Source organism: Fundulus heteroclitus, chromosome 11 (assembly GCF_011125445.2).
Source record: "Fundulus heteroclitus isolate FHET01 chromosome 11, MU-UCD_Fhet_4.1, whole genome shotgun sequence".
Taxonomy (NCBI): Eukaryota; Metazoa; Chordata; class Actinopteri; order Cyprinodontiformes; family Fundulidae; genus Fundulus; species Fundulus heteroclitus.
The window spans coordinates 36,806,278-36,823,000 of NC_046371.1; the positions used below are offsets into that span (position 1 = coordinate 36,806,278).

The 16,723-nt window shown below is 42.0% G+C and overlaps 1 protein-coding gene across 2 annotated transcripts in view; it reads right to left on the bottom strand.

Moving 5' to 3' along the window:
- Positions 1-16,723, bottom strand: part of nova1 (NOVA alternative splicing regulator 1) — a 32,729-nt gene that overhangs the window by 13,714 nt on the left and 2,292 nt on the right. Inside the window, exons 1-2 of one of the 2 annotated variants that reach the window (XM_012868140.3) lie at positions 12,733-13,211; positions 10,204-10,347 (exon numbers count right to left, since the gene is read on the bottom strand). In XM_012868140.3, the coding sequence (XP_012723594.1) occupies positions 10,204-10,347; positions 12,733-12,736 (148 nt within the window). In that variant the 5' untranslated portion in view covers positions 12,737-13,211. Of the gene's footprint in view, positions 1-10,203; positions 10,348-12,732; positions 13,212-16,723 lie in introns of those variants that run through there. The other variant, XM_012868139.3, reaches the window with a different exon arrangement.

The window sequence follows — 16,723 nt, forward strand, 5'->3', positions numbered from 1 at the left end:
TGCCATTGAGGCAGTTAGCATTGTTAATTGTAACAGCAGTCTCTCTAGATTTGAAATTCTCCCCACCTTTTGTCTTCTAGCAGATTAACATCTCCTTTTGTGTTTTCCTTTTGAACAATTGTTCAAAAGGAAAACACCAAACAACTTTCTGTAATGCAGTTAGCATTCCTGTTTCTGCTGAAGCTCCTGTGTGCCGCTGCACAGAGCTGTCTTTTAGTTATCATTTCAGTACGCATTCAACAAAACCTCTGTTGCTGTAAATGTTTGCACAAAACACATAACAGATACGTGTCTTGTATTTTCTGTCTTTCAACAATAAAATATCTCCACAGAAAAACCATGCAGAGCCCAAACTGTTGGTTCAGTTGTTGTAAAGGAAACTGTACTTTGATTTTGCTGTTCTCTCAGGCTGCTACGCCTGGGTGCTGCACATTTTGCTCCTTCGCCAATTTATACGTTTGCAGTTATGCTTATTTTGTACCCAATTTTCTCAGGTACAAAAAGGAGCCGTCTACCACATAACGTAAATTCATACCATTTTTGAGATATGTCATTGAAATACCAAATGAGCTAACTGATCTGAAGCTGACATCAGCAGATCCCAGAAAGGCTGAACGTATTACAGCAAACTGTTTTCTTTTATTCTTTTGGGCTCTAAACCTCTCTCTGTTATGAAACATTGGGGATTTGGAAATACTGTCAGGAAATCTCAGGGTTGGGGTGAGGATTGGTTTGATAAATATACACAAAAGAGCTCAGTTTACTAACAGATAGAGCAAAAACAGAACGTAAAAGACATAAATTAAACAGAAAAACCCAAAAAGGGAGCAATAATTTAATTGGAAACCTTTGTATGCAACCAGAGTCAGCTACTGGCATAGAAATTCATAAGTCTTAGGAAATGACTAGGCCGCTTTAACAGTGACTCCCCCACACACACAGTGGAACGTCACCTCTGTTTCTTGTATAATTGGGGACTTCTTGTGGCAGGAGAGCTTGAAGAAAAATATAGAATGTTAAGTTTAATTTGTGAAAACAAAACTGCAGTTGGTTAAAATAGACAACAGCAGTTTTACAAAACCAGAGATTAGAAATCGGCCACAGATTGTTGTATCTCTATACTAAACAGTGGATTCCATGTCTGCTGATTTTTCTGACTCAGAACAAGAGGTAAGGTATATTCAATGAGTTTGTTTGCAATAGCCGTGCAAGTAGAAACTGGAATTTACCCTAATGCTGTAAAATCAACCTGAAAAGTCAGAGACTCCACACCAAGCCTAAATGGCTGAGGGCGCATGAAACATGGCTGCAGTAATGGCCTGTTGACGTGTACCTGTGACTTGTAGTCCTCGTTAAAGCAGTTCTCCAGAGACTACGGTTCAGTGTCTGTAGGTGAAGGTGTTGACATATGGGCATGGACGGGTTGAGAATGTTTTTATTTATAATGCTCATGTTGCTAACGTAATTGAGAACAAATTCTAGCAGATCCTAAAGATTTCCTGGCATGGTCAGGTTAGCTGTCATGTCATTCTGCCATCTGGGTTCCAGGTTTGAGGTAAGGCAAAAACACTAAAACCCCAGTGTAAAAAAGCTACAGTCTTAACTAAACTATTACCTCTATGCATCCTTTCTTCCTCCTTTAGTACAGCAGCTAATTGTAAACTAACATTCCTGTCTATCTTCATGCAAAACAAGACTAAAGCAGTAAAAGTTAAGCTGTACTAACTTGAGGTCTAAATTAATGACCTTCAGTTCCAGATCCTTTTAGAAATATTGTGTTAAAAAGTCTTCAGGACGAAATTCAATAATTTCCCAGGAGGGTTACAGCTGCCTCTGTTTAAGGCTGTCACAATCATGTCATTTTAGTAGACACTTAATTGTTGTGCAAATTATTGCAATTAACGATTCAATTATCTTTCGTGGGAGCCACTAAAAGCCAAGTAATAACTAATTGATTTACTTCACCCTTATAAGTATTAACTGTCATTTACTGGGAATGTAAAAATCACACACACTCACACACACACACACATATATGTATGTATGTATATATATATATATATATATATATATATATATATATATATATATATATATATATATATATATATGACTGAAATAAATAATATTTTTTGCCTCTGAAACTTTGATAGGAAAAAAAAACATTCACAGTGAAATGTGTTACAAGATGGCGTCACTGGAAAAGCAAAATGTCGTAGTTGTCCATTTCTGGTTGTTTAACCCGTCTGTTGCTATGGAAAGACATGAAGATTAATATGCTAATTATTATCTTGGCAATTATTTATTTCATAAATGGTGGTGTTGTGTTGATTTAAACAACAGACCTCTGCCAGTCACAAAGTGAAAACAAGAACTAAATAAATCCCAGCAGTCGTTGGGGTGCTGAGAATTGCATTAAGCTCACACACCAGGTCAGCGCACTGCCTCAGTCTCTTAAACAAGATGTCAGTGTCTCTCAGAAGAACAATAGAAGGATGCAACACAATAACAACTGTTTCGGATCAAAGTTGGACCGTGATTCACCGGAGGCCCAAACAAATGTGGGGAAGTAAAGGCTCGCATTTCAGCCCATTTAAAATCCCCCCCATGACGTCAGCTGAGAAGTAACACTGCACAAAAACCAGCATCAAGACATGCTGCATTTGGAAAAACGCTTTATCTCAGCTGCTGTCACTTTTAAATAGCCCTCCTACTCTTCTGCTTTTTAAAACTTTACTGTTTAACAGCGTTTTTTTATGGTGTTTTCTGACATTCAACGATTTCACTGAGTGTTGGAGTGTAAATGAATGCATGTATCTGGCTGGTGGCAAGCTACAGAAGGGAAGAGGTTAAAGTTCTGGTTTTAAGTTTAAGCACAAATGGAGAACTCCCACAGTCCTTTTTGCTGCTACTTAAATATTTGAATGTGTGTAAGTGGGCGTATGTAGGCGCTTGCATGAGCAAAATGCAGAGTGCAAGTGGGTGAATGCGTAGTGTGTCATGTTTAGCGTATCTCTAGTAACTCAGCAATGCACCAGAGAAGATAGGCTCAAGCCAGGTAATAAGAAGAAATCCAAGTCAGCGCCAAGGTGCAGAAACAAACCATGCAAACAAATAAATGAATAAAAAAGAGGGATGACATCATCCCACTTGGCCCAAACTCTCCTAACTACCAGGAACCAAATCTAAGTACAACAATGATCGGCGAGAAGGAGAGAGGAAACTTGGCGTGTGTTCGAGCAGCTTGAGTACAGCTGGGAGAGGCTATTTCTGGGCCTGCCCCCTGTCCCTTTACTCTCCTGCAATCATGCATCATCCACTCCCTTCACTCTGTCCATTCATCCATCTCAGCAACTGCAGGACCCAGTTGTACACGTCCCCATTATGGCATTTAATTCAGGTTTGATTTCTTCTTCTGATGGGCGGGTGATGAAATGAGGGTGGGAGTCTAACTGTGACTCATCACAAAGATTTCACAACAAAATGGCTGCATTGCTTCTTGACCCTTAATTGGTTTGGTCTGCTGTCATGAAGGAGATCGGTCAGCAGAACGAACTCTGCCAAATATTGTTAGAATGTCTTGTTGTAAGGTCAGAGATGCTCCAATCCAGTAGGCCTTTTCCCTTGACAGATTCTAATCATTAATCAGCAGCTCAGATACTGCATATATATATATATATATATATATATATATATATATATATATATATATATATATATATATATATATATATATATATATATACACTATTTCTAAGATGTATAAAAATAATTTTTAATCAGTTCTAACATAAACCATCAGCTTGTATGTGGATGCACTGACTTTAATACTAGTGCGATAAAGCTGCAGGACATTTGCTTTGGTGCATTAACTTGGATAATCAGGTATAAGTTAATATTCTGCTGGATTCAAATGCTCCCTCAGAAAAAAACATCTTGTCTCTTTAATCTGGACTATCGATAAAAATCTGCATTAATTAGAAAAGGGCTGAGTAGTGGTCTGTCCTGTTCTGGGCCCCCCTCTGACTAGCTTTTAGCTTTAGCCTCCAGGACGTACTAATCTGGATTTACACTACATAAAGAGCATTGTCGACTGCAGGTAAGTGTTAAATAATTGACCTGTTTGCGGTCACTCCAGGTTCTTTTTCTGATTAATGTGGTGTTTCTATTGTAGACTTCTGTGGTAATAAAAAGACTCTTATTTAACAAAGGATTCTAACTATTTATAATATTTTTAACAGAAACTTGTGAAAAACTCCTAAACTATTCCTTTAAGTCTAAATTTGTATTTGTAAAAAGTTTTCCACGGCAGTGTTTAGCTAAATACAGCTGGTACGCATCTTTGGGGGGGTTTTCTCAACTTTTCAAGCTGGCCGTACTTGAACAAAGTTTAGCCGACTTCCACAAAGCGGTGCGTCTCTGTACAGCAGCAGCTGTTTCATTTTACTTGTGTGGGCCAGAGTAACCCTCCAATCAAATTCCTGCCAGCACCCTCTCCCTGAACTCCTCTTCTCACTCGTCACAATAATGAGTCGGGGGATGGTGGTGAGCAGGTGGTGGCCTATGAACACGGTCATGGCTTAGAGTGGGAAATAAGGATACATATGACTGCTTTTATGTGTTCAGTATCTTTCCAGCAGTCCCTCAAACATAGCTGTCCTCCCATGTGCACAGCGTCCTAACAGGCTAACAGAAACAGGGTGGATGATAAATTATAAGAAAAATATTTGCAAGCACAACACCCCCCCCCCCCCACCTCCATTCTGTGCCGCAGTCCAATCAGTGCAACTAATAGCATGCACGTTCTGTGTTTTTTATCCAGTAAGTGCTGTGAAATTAATTTCCTGCAGCTAATGCTACAGAATAATGATGTGTCCTTTTTAAACTTTGTTTCCAAGGTATAACAAAGTTTTAAAATGTAAGGTTTTAAAGGCACAATGATTCCCCATCGTGTAAAGTCCGTTAAAGGCAATACCATAGAAAGTGCTAGAACTGAAGCATAGCGTAATGCAGCGCTGCACCCTTTCCTAGCCGTTGCTGCTCACTGCCACTCAGCTGCCTGAAAAAAGGCAGGTCACAAATAACACCGACAGAGGAGATTAAAGAGAGCACCGCCTACATCTATCCTACTAGGGTATAAATTTACAGGTCTCAGAATGTTTATAAAATGTAAAAGACGTGATCAATGTGCTATTTAACTTTAATTGTTGCTTTTTTGTTTTAAATAAATGTGTGACTTTTTTTATTTTGTGTGTAAATACTGTGATACGGTATATTTATTACAGCAATTAGGATGGAATGTGACTCTCATGGCAGGCCATATCTTCTACAGAGGTTCATTACTCAAAGCAGCTATTTAGGAGGCAGATTGCATTCTGGGAAACACCATTTTTCTGTCTTTGTTGCCCAACAGCAGCAGAAGACTCACAGAATGAAAACATCTGGATTATATCCTGAGTTGATAGCTCATTTGTTAGCATGATAACAAATTACAACACCTGATTTCTTACTTTAAGCATCAATCTTGCTTTCTAAATGTACTGTACATACAGTTTAAAAGAGGTTTACTACAACACGGGGAGTATTTGCCTCCATTGGTTTAGAGAACATCTGGACCTAATAAGCAGAGAGACGTTCAGCACCTGTTATTTTCAGCAGGCTTACAAGCCTCCTCTGAGGCATGAAGGACAAACCGGCAGGCGCCACTATGAATCAAGCCTTCGGTGTTTAGAGGATAAGATGTATCGGCAATGACCTCCATGCTGACAGGGGTCACTGAGCTCCATGGACATCTTTCCCCTGTTGCCATATTTGAGTGATACTCTCAGGTAAAACGAATGCCTTGGATGTACACCTCTGCATCATCGCACAGGGACTCATTTTTTTGGAGGAGAAGAACACAATGGCAGTCAGGCACAGATTGTGAGGGGACTGTCAGGCGGCTCTTTAAAATGCATAAATTCTGCAACCTCCATGTGAAATTACCAGCTGTCTTGGAAGCCTCGTGATTGGCTCACAAGTCCAGCAGCAAGATTAAGAGTTTGACACATACCGCACTTCTGCTGCTGTCAGGACCCACGTTCTATTTGTGTCTATCAGGTGTGGACCTGGGCGCCGTTACGTCCACGCTCTCATCAGTCAGTCTAATCATCTGGGTTCGGTTCATCAGACATTGTTTGTGTGCGCGTTAAAGTTTCTCAAAGGAACATTTCTTAGGAAATCACGGAGAAAGCAATGGTGCATAATTTGGCTATCACAGAATTTTACAGAACTTCAAATTTCTGGTATGAAGGTTTAAAAACCGTACCGTTCCAAAATCACTAGTATATTCCATCGTAGTGTCCCTGTAATTTAAAATCCTTTTAATGAGATGTCAGAGCAGTGTTCTACATTTATATGGACTGTAGTGCTGCCCCTCCCCAACCTGTTGCAGCACACTGCTTACAGCAAAGACAGGTCAGCTGTTTGAAGACATTTCATGCTGAAAAAACACAATCATGGCGATGTAACAAGAGTCACATCTATCAGACAGGCTACTGGACCAACTAGCCCGACTAACGAAGCAAGCTAGCATCAACTTGTTGTGCTTGTGAACAATGAAGTAGTAGGGCCATTTTAGAGAAAAGAAAAAAGAACATGAGGGCATGAAAAAAACCCTGAAAAGTTCTTTAAATCTAGGAAAAATATGGATTTTCTTTGATGTTAAAATGTCATTAACTTGAAGGAACTAAATATTTTTCCCTAAATTTGCAACATTAACACCAACATATTCTCTGATATTATAAAGGCAGTAATTTGCAACAAAAAGTGTCAGAAGTCGTCTAAGGTTGACGTGGTAAATTTCCCAGCTGTGCATCAGGATATTTTCCTGCATCAGAACGACATTTCCTGGGTGCAAACTACATGCAGCCATGTTTTTTCTCAAATGTGTGTTCTGGACCGTGTTTGAGGCGTTCACGGCGAGGAGATCTGATCCATCTGATCCAGGCAAACCGTCCTGATCCATCACTGACACATTAGAAAATATCCACATGCACATCCCCTAAATTTATACATTCAGTCTTAGAGGACTGCTGGCATCTTTTGTTGCAAATGTCTGACTTTAAAATGTCAGAGAATATCTTAGAATAAATATCCTTTCTTCAGAAAGATTATCCTTTCTTCCTGTATATATACAATGTTTAAGCATCAAAGAATATCCAAGGTGTTTTTTTTTTTTTTTTTTTGTAAAAATGTGAAACTGATTTTTGGGCAGAAATGTAATTCTACGTCATGACAAGACATTTTTCTTTTATCTACAGTGGCCCTAATACTCCCTCATACTTGGGGTACCCTTTAAGAACAAAATGGAATAATCTTTTCGTTTTCTTTACTGTACAACTTTTACTAAATTTAGCAGGTCTTTATCACAATTTTTAATGCATGAAAAAACATGGTAAAGCGAAATTGCAGCAATGTTTGCAGCCAAAGGAATAATTATTGTTTTTCTGTTTTAAATAAAGATCATGATCATGTTTATTCCCTATTTTTGTAACACATGATACTGTAAAACCACGAGAATGTCATACAAGCCCACGCCTATAAACATCTATTTATAGGTATGGATATTAAAAGTGCCAGATGAGTGGTGGCGGTTTTGCTCACATATAGCAGTTGGGAGTGTTCCCCCTCCCCCACATGTTGCTGTGAGCTACATGGCTGAAAAATAAATATCTCCAAAACTTTAGTTTGTTTACAGAAAGATGGAGTTGGCTGAATACTTCTCGGCCTTCTGAAACATACGCTAGCAACAAACACATACTGTGTCTGTCTGTGAATATCCAGCCTCCATGGTGCAGGCTTCCAAATTTATTTGCTACTTTAGATGAAGCAAATACAACTTCCTTCATTAATCTAAAGCAACATGTGATGTTAGTAGAGTGAGTTAACAAAATCAAAGGTAATAAAAGTTACAGTTTCAACAACGCTGAAATCATCCATCCATCCATTTTCTAACACGCTTATCCCTCATGGGGTCACGATGGGTGCTGGTGTCTATCTCCAGCTGTCAATGGGCGAGAGGCGTGGTTCACCTGAACAGGTTGTGAGTCCATCGCAGGGCAACACAGAGACAGACAACTATTCTCACACACTCACACCTAAGGAGAATTTAGAGAGGTCAATTAACCTCACAGACTGTGGGAGGAAGCCAGACTACCCAGGGAGAACATGCAAACTCCATGCAGAAAGACCCAGGGCAAGGGTAGGACTTGAACCCAGAACCTTCTTGCTGCAAGGCAACAGCGACGTGCACTGTGCAGCCCCTGAAATTATTCCACATCAATTAATAGGCTTAAAGTCCTGTAATATGACTATAAGATTCCCTTGCTTACAAGAAACACAAAGATGTCCGTTTGAAAAATATTTGTGAACAACACTAACATGGATGATGATGGGGTGGAAAATAAAGGAGTGCCACTCGTCTCTATAACTAAGATGTCACTGTTTTAAATCTGCTGGCTGGTTAAGTGAATAGACAGCCCAGCTAAATAACCGGCTGACAGTATTAGCTTATAATAATTCATAAAGCACAAAAAATGAAAATCAAAATATATATATCATTTTAATATTGAACACGGGGATGCACTGCGGAGCAGTTCATGGCACTGCTGCCTCGCTGCAAGAAGGTCCTGTGTTTGAATCCCTGCCTGCAATCTCTGCATGGAGTCTGCATGTTCTCCCTGTGCATGTGTGGGTTCTCTCTGGGTACTCCGGCTTCCTTCCACAGTCCGTAAACATGACTGTTAGGTTAACTGGCCTTTAATTTGCCCTTAGCTTTGACTGTGTGTGGCTGTCTATGATGGACTGGTGACCTGTCCAAGGTGGACCCAGCCACTCACCCAATAAACCCTAGAGACAGGCGTCAGCCACCCCCCACTCCCACACCCTGTGAACCTGCAAGGATAAGCGCGTAAGGAAAATTGGTGGATATTTATTATGTTTTATTGTTTTAGCAGCAACAGCAGTTGTTGCATTTCTGTTTTAAATAGAAGACATTAGATCATGTCATACATTTTTGCTGTAAATCTTCACATAAATACTCTCAAACTGTGGCATTTTACCCTGAAAGAATCGCACTTGGAGAATCTCATACCACACATGGTATAATTTAGGTATTATTTTCATATCAGCCACCGAAGACGTATTTCCAATAAAAGCTATTACAGGATGTTACACATTATTGCATTTTGTTTGGTTTACTTAAACTAATATTTAAACAGATATAATTTTACAAAGCAATAAATGTGACAAATGTTTTATTTAAGCCATGACAAAAATCATAAGCAAAGCAAAGAATACTACTGTTAATACTACACATTTTATTGAATGTTTGTTTTAACACTGTTTTATGGGCTCATCTGAAAAAATCCTCTCCCCACTCATTGATTGAGAACAGAAGATAATTGATTCAAAGGAGTGAAAAATAGTGATGGTAAATCTTTTTCCTTTTTTTACCTGAGGACAACATCTCCTCTGTTATCGCTGCAGGCCAACCACGGCAAACCCTGTCAGTTCTTCCAGAATGACAGTTTGCAACATTATAGCATGTTATTGCACCATATAGATTCTGTTCAAGCTGCAAAGCATGCTGCATTGAATAAAACAGCACAGCAGTGCATGGAGGAAGCGAGAAACTTCCATATATAATGAGACAGAGAGCTCAAGCTCAGATCACACACCTTTAATCAGTTTCCTTTCCTTCCTTTAGCTCAGATGCTAAGAAAAACGCCCCGGCGCTGCCAGACTAGAAGTCAAATTAACCAACTTCTGCTGTACATATCTGTCAGCTAATGTTAGCCGTTCAGACAGTGAATACATCCTTGCTTGCTTCCAGGTTCCAACTAGTCAGATTGCAATTGCAAATTCTTCTGATGACACCAACATGTTGCGTTGTCACCAGATTAATGGAAAGCAGACGTACTTTATAACACACCCAGATCAATGTTTGCTCTCGGAGACGTGAAGAGGGTTGAGTACACGTTGTTTACAATGGATGAAGATTTTGAATATTCCTGTGAAGCTAAAGGAAGAGAAAATATCAAAGGCCCTCTTTTATCAAGGCATCCCTCGCCCAGCTGCCTGATGAGATGGAGGACTCCTCTCGTGCTTATGAGCCCTTCTGATTTAGCAGTTTCAATGAGTGGAGTGAGTGTTGGTTCTTACCGGGGTAGAAGTCTTTGGATTTGGACAGCTTAATGGTGGCACCCGTCTCTTTCTGCAGTTGCACGATGGTCTGGCCACCCTTGCCAATTATAGAGCCGGCTGCATAGCTGGGGATCAGCACCTTCAGGAAGTACTCACCCTCCTCTGGGGGAAAGACACACAAAGCAGGGAAAAAGGGCCACATCATGTACAGCAGCTCTACATATGATCATATACAGTATTTATATGCTGTAAATGTGCTCAAAAAGCGAAATATTCCATAAACATCAAAATATGTTTAATATGATGCATGGAGAAGGATTAATAATATATTTTAGTAGAGGAAAAAAAACATTTTCAGGCATTTTGAGAGGGAGTTTTTCTAGGTTTCAGATTCTATCAGTGATTGGTGGCATGTTCTGTGTCCTGTCCCAGATTTTCATGTAGAGTAAATGATGACCTCCTTTCCAGTTTGCAGAGGTCTAATTTTAACCATTTTCAAGGAGTTTTAGCAACACCCTGAATAAATACCCGTCCATGCTCGGTGTCGGTAATCCTGCTTTATGCTGGAACCAAATCCCAGAAAGCAAAAAGTGTGCAAAAGAAAAAAGGGTCCTGAGACACAAACTATGGGAACAAAACACAATCACATCCAACTCTTCATCCGAGCAGCTCATGAATAGTCCCAAAGAATTATCCGTTGTAATTAACCGACGTGTGGAGAGCATATGGGAAGCAATCCTGCAGATTTGTTCAAAGAGTATAGCGCCAAAATGGTTTAAATCTCCTCCATTTAGCAGGGGCTTTGTGGTTTAAAGTGGCTTTTAGGAGTCACTGATTGACAGGGTGTCACTGTGCAGCAAAATGTGTTTCTCCCCTTAGCTTGGGAGAGCTCCTTATTCTGCAGTCCCACTTAGAAATCAGCCAAAACCAAGGAAACCCTCATCTGACTGAGTGCAGACTACGAAGGAGCATTCAGCCACATTTGGCACTTGTGCCCAAAGCTTATTGATTAACCAGACAAAAGGGCCTTAAAGCAGATAACATTGTGATGATGTCACGGTGAACATTCAGCGCAGGTGTACAGTTGAACTTAAGCACAGACACAAACGTTCTCGCCTGCATGCTGATATGGATGCAATGACGTCATGTTAAATCCTTCTCAACTGCCAAAGGGGTGACGTCAGTAGAGCGGGCAGCGATGTTACGAAGCTCCGTCCACCTCTCTGACCACATTTCTGCTGCCCGCTCTCAAATGGGCCATCAGACCGTCGCAGTCTGTCACCGTCTTTTGTACATTTTGGAGGGCATAGAACACGCAGGCTCGACAGGCGTGCTGGAGACATGGAGGATGGGTGGGATGGAGGCGGGCTGAGACCAACCTGTTGCCTCAATAATGCATTCATTAGATCCAGATGTGAATGAACACAGGGCGATTTCACATCCCACATGGTAGCCCTTCCTCTTGTTGCATTAACATGCCCCTCATGTTCCATTCAGACACTGGCTTATGTTTCGTGAGCATCACTCGTACCCAATGGCTCTGACAAAGCTCCACACATTCAGCACCATGATAGTTGGTGGCATTTTACAGTGGCTCGAGAACAACTTCACAATCTGACTTTGACGATTTAAAATGCCGCCGCTTTGGGATATTTCATGCGTGGATAAAGGCGATGAGTATTTTAAGAAGCGATAAAAAGCAGATAAACCTAAATGTATCTGATCAGATTTCTTGCTGTTGTCATCTTTTTGGATAACTGAATCTTGTGCAGTGTTGCAGTCAGCTCTCTGTTTTTCTCTTAACGTAAAATCCAAAATGACCTTGATGGGAGAATAAAATCCCAGTCATTCGCCGTCGCTGAAAAGCTCCCGAGCCCTCACTCCTAGAACTGACAGCGTGCCGGCAAAAAAAAAATGTCATGGAAGGATTCTCATTACAAGCTCCCGATATTCCAAGACCTGTTGTTGACAGACAAGCCCAAACCCACTGCGTAACTTTCTGCTCATCTTCAGCCGGAATCCAGCCAGCGGGGGAGAAAGCCGCTAAGATTCCCTCTGTTGCCCTCACAGCCACGTTTGGTGTCATTAGTCAATAATTAATTCTGTCCCAGTGTCTGAGATCACAGTAACAGGTTTTAATGGCGTCATGTGGTAGAGTAAACATGGCAATCTGTCGCCAGGGAACGAGAGCAGTGGGGCACATTGGGAGGTTGAGCCAGTGGGGTGCTAGTTCAAACCCTCGCTTTCAGAACTGGAGGGATGGCTTGGAGGAGAGACACAGTCTCTGAGCCAAATGCGTTTAGTTAAGTCACTCAAGGGGGGTGGGTCAGGAGGAACTGCCTTGTGACCGTCCTCCCCTCCTTCTCACAACCCTTCCAAGTACCCATTCTGCATTTCAATGGAGTAACCTGCTCCTGACGGCGAGCAAGGACGATGGAACAAAAATGAGCCATAACGAACAAATGAGCCTTAAGATGTATGAAACTACTCATGGTGCAGCGTGACGGATAAATTCAACAAGTCAGACAATCAGAGTTTGAAGCTTACCCATTGTGAGATCTGCTGCTGCTCAAGTCCTCTGTCAGATCGCCATCAATGCCGGGGCACAATCTCTAAAGGGGCTCCTAACATTAGCCTAGGCATAGGTGCAACGGTAGTGTTGAGGAATGCGGCCAGTCGACCTTTTTTCACCGAGGTCTTATTCATCAGTGGGTGCAGAAAAAGAGATTTCACCGCAGCATCCGAGCCATGCCTGCAGCTGGCCAGAGCCTCAATTGTCTGAGAAAATGCTAATGCAGGCTCTGAGTGTTTTCAGTGAAAGACGGCACGCATTGTTCAAGCCTGCATCGGTTTGAAGGGGGGGGGGTCTTCCCTGCCGCATCACCCTTTTCACTGCTCTCATCCATATTCATCGAGTGGCCTGTCCGTCTGCAGCAGCACGCAGGACTGACAACTCGAGCAGCCAATGGTTGGCTTCCTCTCCTCAGGACGTCATGTCCCCACCCCCCCGACGCCGGTCCCAAAAAATTGAATTTTGTCCTATACTCCGCCTCTTTTGACGCAGCACTATAAAGTACGGCAGTCCATTCACTCACTCTTTTTAGAGGAAAGTAACAAAGGTGAAGTGGCAGAAGGAGCGGACGGCAGCGCCGAAGGAGGAGGCTCGCACAATGACCTTCAGTGGTGCCTGAAAAGGTGCATGGAGAACGTCGGCGGATGATGGAGGAGGTGAAGAAGGAGCGATATGGAACCGCGTGTTTTACGCCACCCACCCTCCTTTCCTCTTTTCCCCCACCCCCAATCCCTGAGACGGCCATGTTTGAGAGGGCGGAGGGGCTCATCAACCATTGCAAATGGCAGTGCCGCAGAATGGTGGAGGGGGGTGATGAAGCCAATCACTACGCCTATAAATCTTACACCGAGAGGTATCTTTAGTGACCGAATGAGTGTAAAAACTGCAGTGTGCTTGTGTGCAAGTACCTGTTAGTGGACCCGGGGGTCCAGCCTCATTTAACAATGCATTCCAGGGAACCTGCACACAATCAACCTTCCTCCTGGATGTTGATCAGTTTTATCAAACCCTAACATAGTGGTCCTTTTTTTTTTCTTTTTTTTTTTTTTTTGGTGCTGAAACAAACACCTTCCAGAAGATTCTAGCAGTCTCGCTGACAGAGAGATGCTCCACTACATAGCCTCAGCTTCCCCGTGGACTCCACTTTCTCTCAGGGTCTATCTGGCTCCTCTGTTCTCTCTGCTTTGCTCTGGCTTCATTACTTTCGCTTCCTCCTATTCTCTCTTTCACTGCCACCTGGCAAATTCACAGTCCGCTCACGTCACATCGCTCTGCAAGGGCACCTGTGTCCTTCCCTCCAAAAAAATTCAAATAAATAAATAAATAAGTAAAATCACAGCTCAGATTCCTGTGCCAGCCTTTCCATTAGCAACGTAACGAGATCATAGAAGCCCCCGAGCGAACAACCTTTCGGTAGGTGCGTGCTTGCCAGCAATGTGGGCTCACGGTATATGGATGATTTTGAGAGAAAAAGAGTGAATGAAAGATGTTCATTTTGAGGAGAGAAGGGCGTAGCTGATAAAAGAGGAGTCATTTCCCTCATTCTGTGTCCACGGCTCCTAATGCACAGCGAGGGGGGCTCAGCTTTGAAAGAGCACAGGCTTTCTTCTCTTTGTTGGAACTGCCAGTCATGTTAATGATTAGTTGGGTTGGAATAACGTGATCAATATCAGACGTAGTCTTGGGGCTGGTGATTACAGGGGTGGCTGGGGATTAGCAGGCTGTCTAACACTGTTGTCAGACGGGCTGCAGAAGAGTACGGCCGCATTAAAAAACAATACCAGGATTACTGTATAAATACTTTCCTTTTCCTTCATTTTGTGTTTTCCTCAATATCAGATTCCAGTAAAAAAAAAAAAATAAAGATTTCAGAGGGCCGTTAGACAGCTCTGTGTTAATGTTAATCTTACACTATACTATAAAATATAAATTTTGCGACCACTGGAAACACCAATTTCAAATTAGTTTATAGGTTAAAACAGAATAGGAGAAAGTGTAATTAATTCCTGACACTCAGCACATGAGCGCTGGCAAAATGTTCCCTGTTATAAAAAGTAGCATGCGACGCTAAGAAAAATAAACCTCTAAAAATGTTGAATCTCTTCTAAAATAATCCTTAGTTCTATCCACGCAGACTTGCTGCTGGGTCATGGAGGGGCTGCGGCAGTCAGTGGGGGGGGGGGGGGGGGGGGGGGGTACGCTCTGGACTGGTTCCCAGTCTGATACAGGACAATGCAGAGACAAACAACCATTCACACACATTCACACCTGAGGATAATCTAGACTCACGAATTTAACCCAACATGCATGTTTTTAGACAGCAGAAGGAAAGCGGACTACTTTTAGAAAACCCACACAAGCACAGAGAAGACACTATCAAGGGTTTAGTGCCTGGACTTTGTTGCTGTGTGGAAACAGAACTAATCACCAAATAATCAAATATTTTTATATCAAATAAAACAAATCTGCTTTAATGTCAGCTATAACTGTGATTTATTGTTATTTAGATTTTAAGGTCATTCCTATATAAAGCAGCACAGAGCAACGATCTGATAGCTGGTTGATTAGACAGGCTTGTGGCTGGTTGCTGGGAAGACATGCTGCTCTACAACATGACTGTCTGTGATGTCTGTGACAGCAAAAAGGTTCAAGCAGCCAAACGTGGCTCCCTTTGTTTCAGCCTGCTGACTGGCAGTGTGCATGAACAGCTGAGCAGGGGCAGGCCCTGTCTTACTCTGTGCTGCGTAGCCTGCCTACAGTCAGAGATATCTCAGAAACCTTCAAAGGGAAATCAATAAAACCATTTTTAAACAGGAGGAAAGATATGGAGGCAAGTTTTAGCAGTTCTGAATCCGTAGCTTTATAAAATATTAATATATCTCAATCCTGGTAACTAGCTGATCATCCACACACAGCTCAAAGACATGCAGAATGGGCTGTAGATGATTCTAAAATGACAGAAGGTATCAGTAGCCAGAGTGGTCTGGCCATTTAACCATGATGGACCCTACCTCCCACCTCTGGCTGTCAGCATAAGCATACCCTCTGTGACCATGAGCAGGAATAGGTAGGTACTAAATAAGGAGGGATGGATGGTGTTCTGATGGACCAGTGGACCTTCCAGAGTGCACCCATTCCCTGGGATACGTACCAGACTCCCTAACCGATCTTATATTGAGCATAGGATAAGACATTGTACTGGAAACATCTCTCTCCTCAGAGTCAGCCGTCATAATTACATAGCTATATGCTGTCAAATGATAGCTTAGCTGACATGCTACAGAAACATATGGAAGCACTAAAAGGCCAATAATATATGTGTGAACTATGTTTTTGTAACATTCATCAAGCTCTTCCAACACTCACATCACCTGGTAATAAATGGGAAAATCCGAGCCGAGAGTAGATGCTGCAGGTAAACGGTGAAAATTCTCCCTGAGAGGCAGCAGCGCCACATTAATTCTTCTTCTGCAGCTGCTTTAGGGGTGTTAATGGATGACATGTGGGGTTTGGAAATGTTCTAAAACACTGCCTGGTGCCATCAGGGCTCCCTTCCTGCCTTGCTGAAATTTCATTTCTGAGGAGCAGTGAAGTGCAAAAAGGATGCGCTCACGCTGTCAGAGATATGATATAATGCTGCTGTCACCGAACAAGGTGCTGCTGGTGCACAAATGGAGAAATCTTAGAAACATATGGTAAAAAAAGCAGTGTTTCTCTGCAGGCATATAATTAACATTAAGCCATTCAGTAAGTGTTCCCGGTGAGCTGCAGAGCATAACAACTCCATGCTGGAATAAGATGTACAGTAGCTGGAATCAGCCTCATCCTCTGACTGCGGCTCTCTGACATCAGTGCTCCTTCCTATTCTTTGTCACCACCATTCACAGCCATTACCTGACAGTGCATCACGCAGAGCCCTGTTTGTATCATTCTCTCAAAAATGACTGTTATACATCTTCTCTTTTT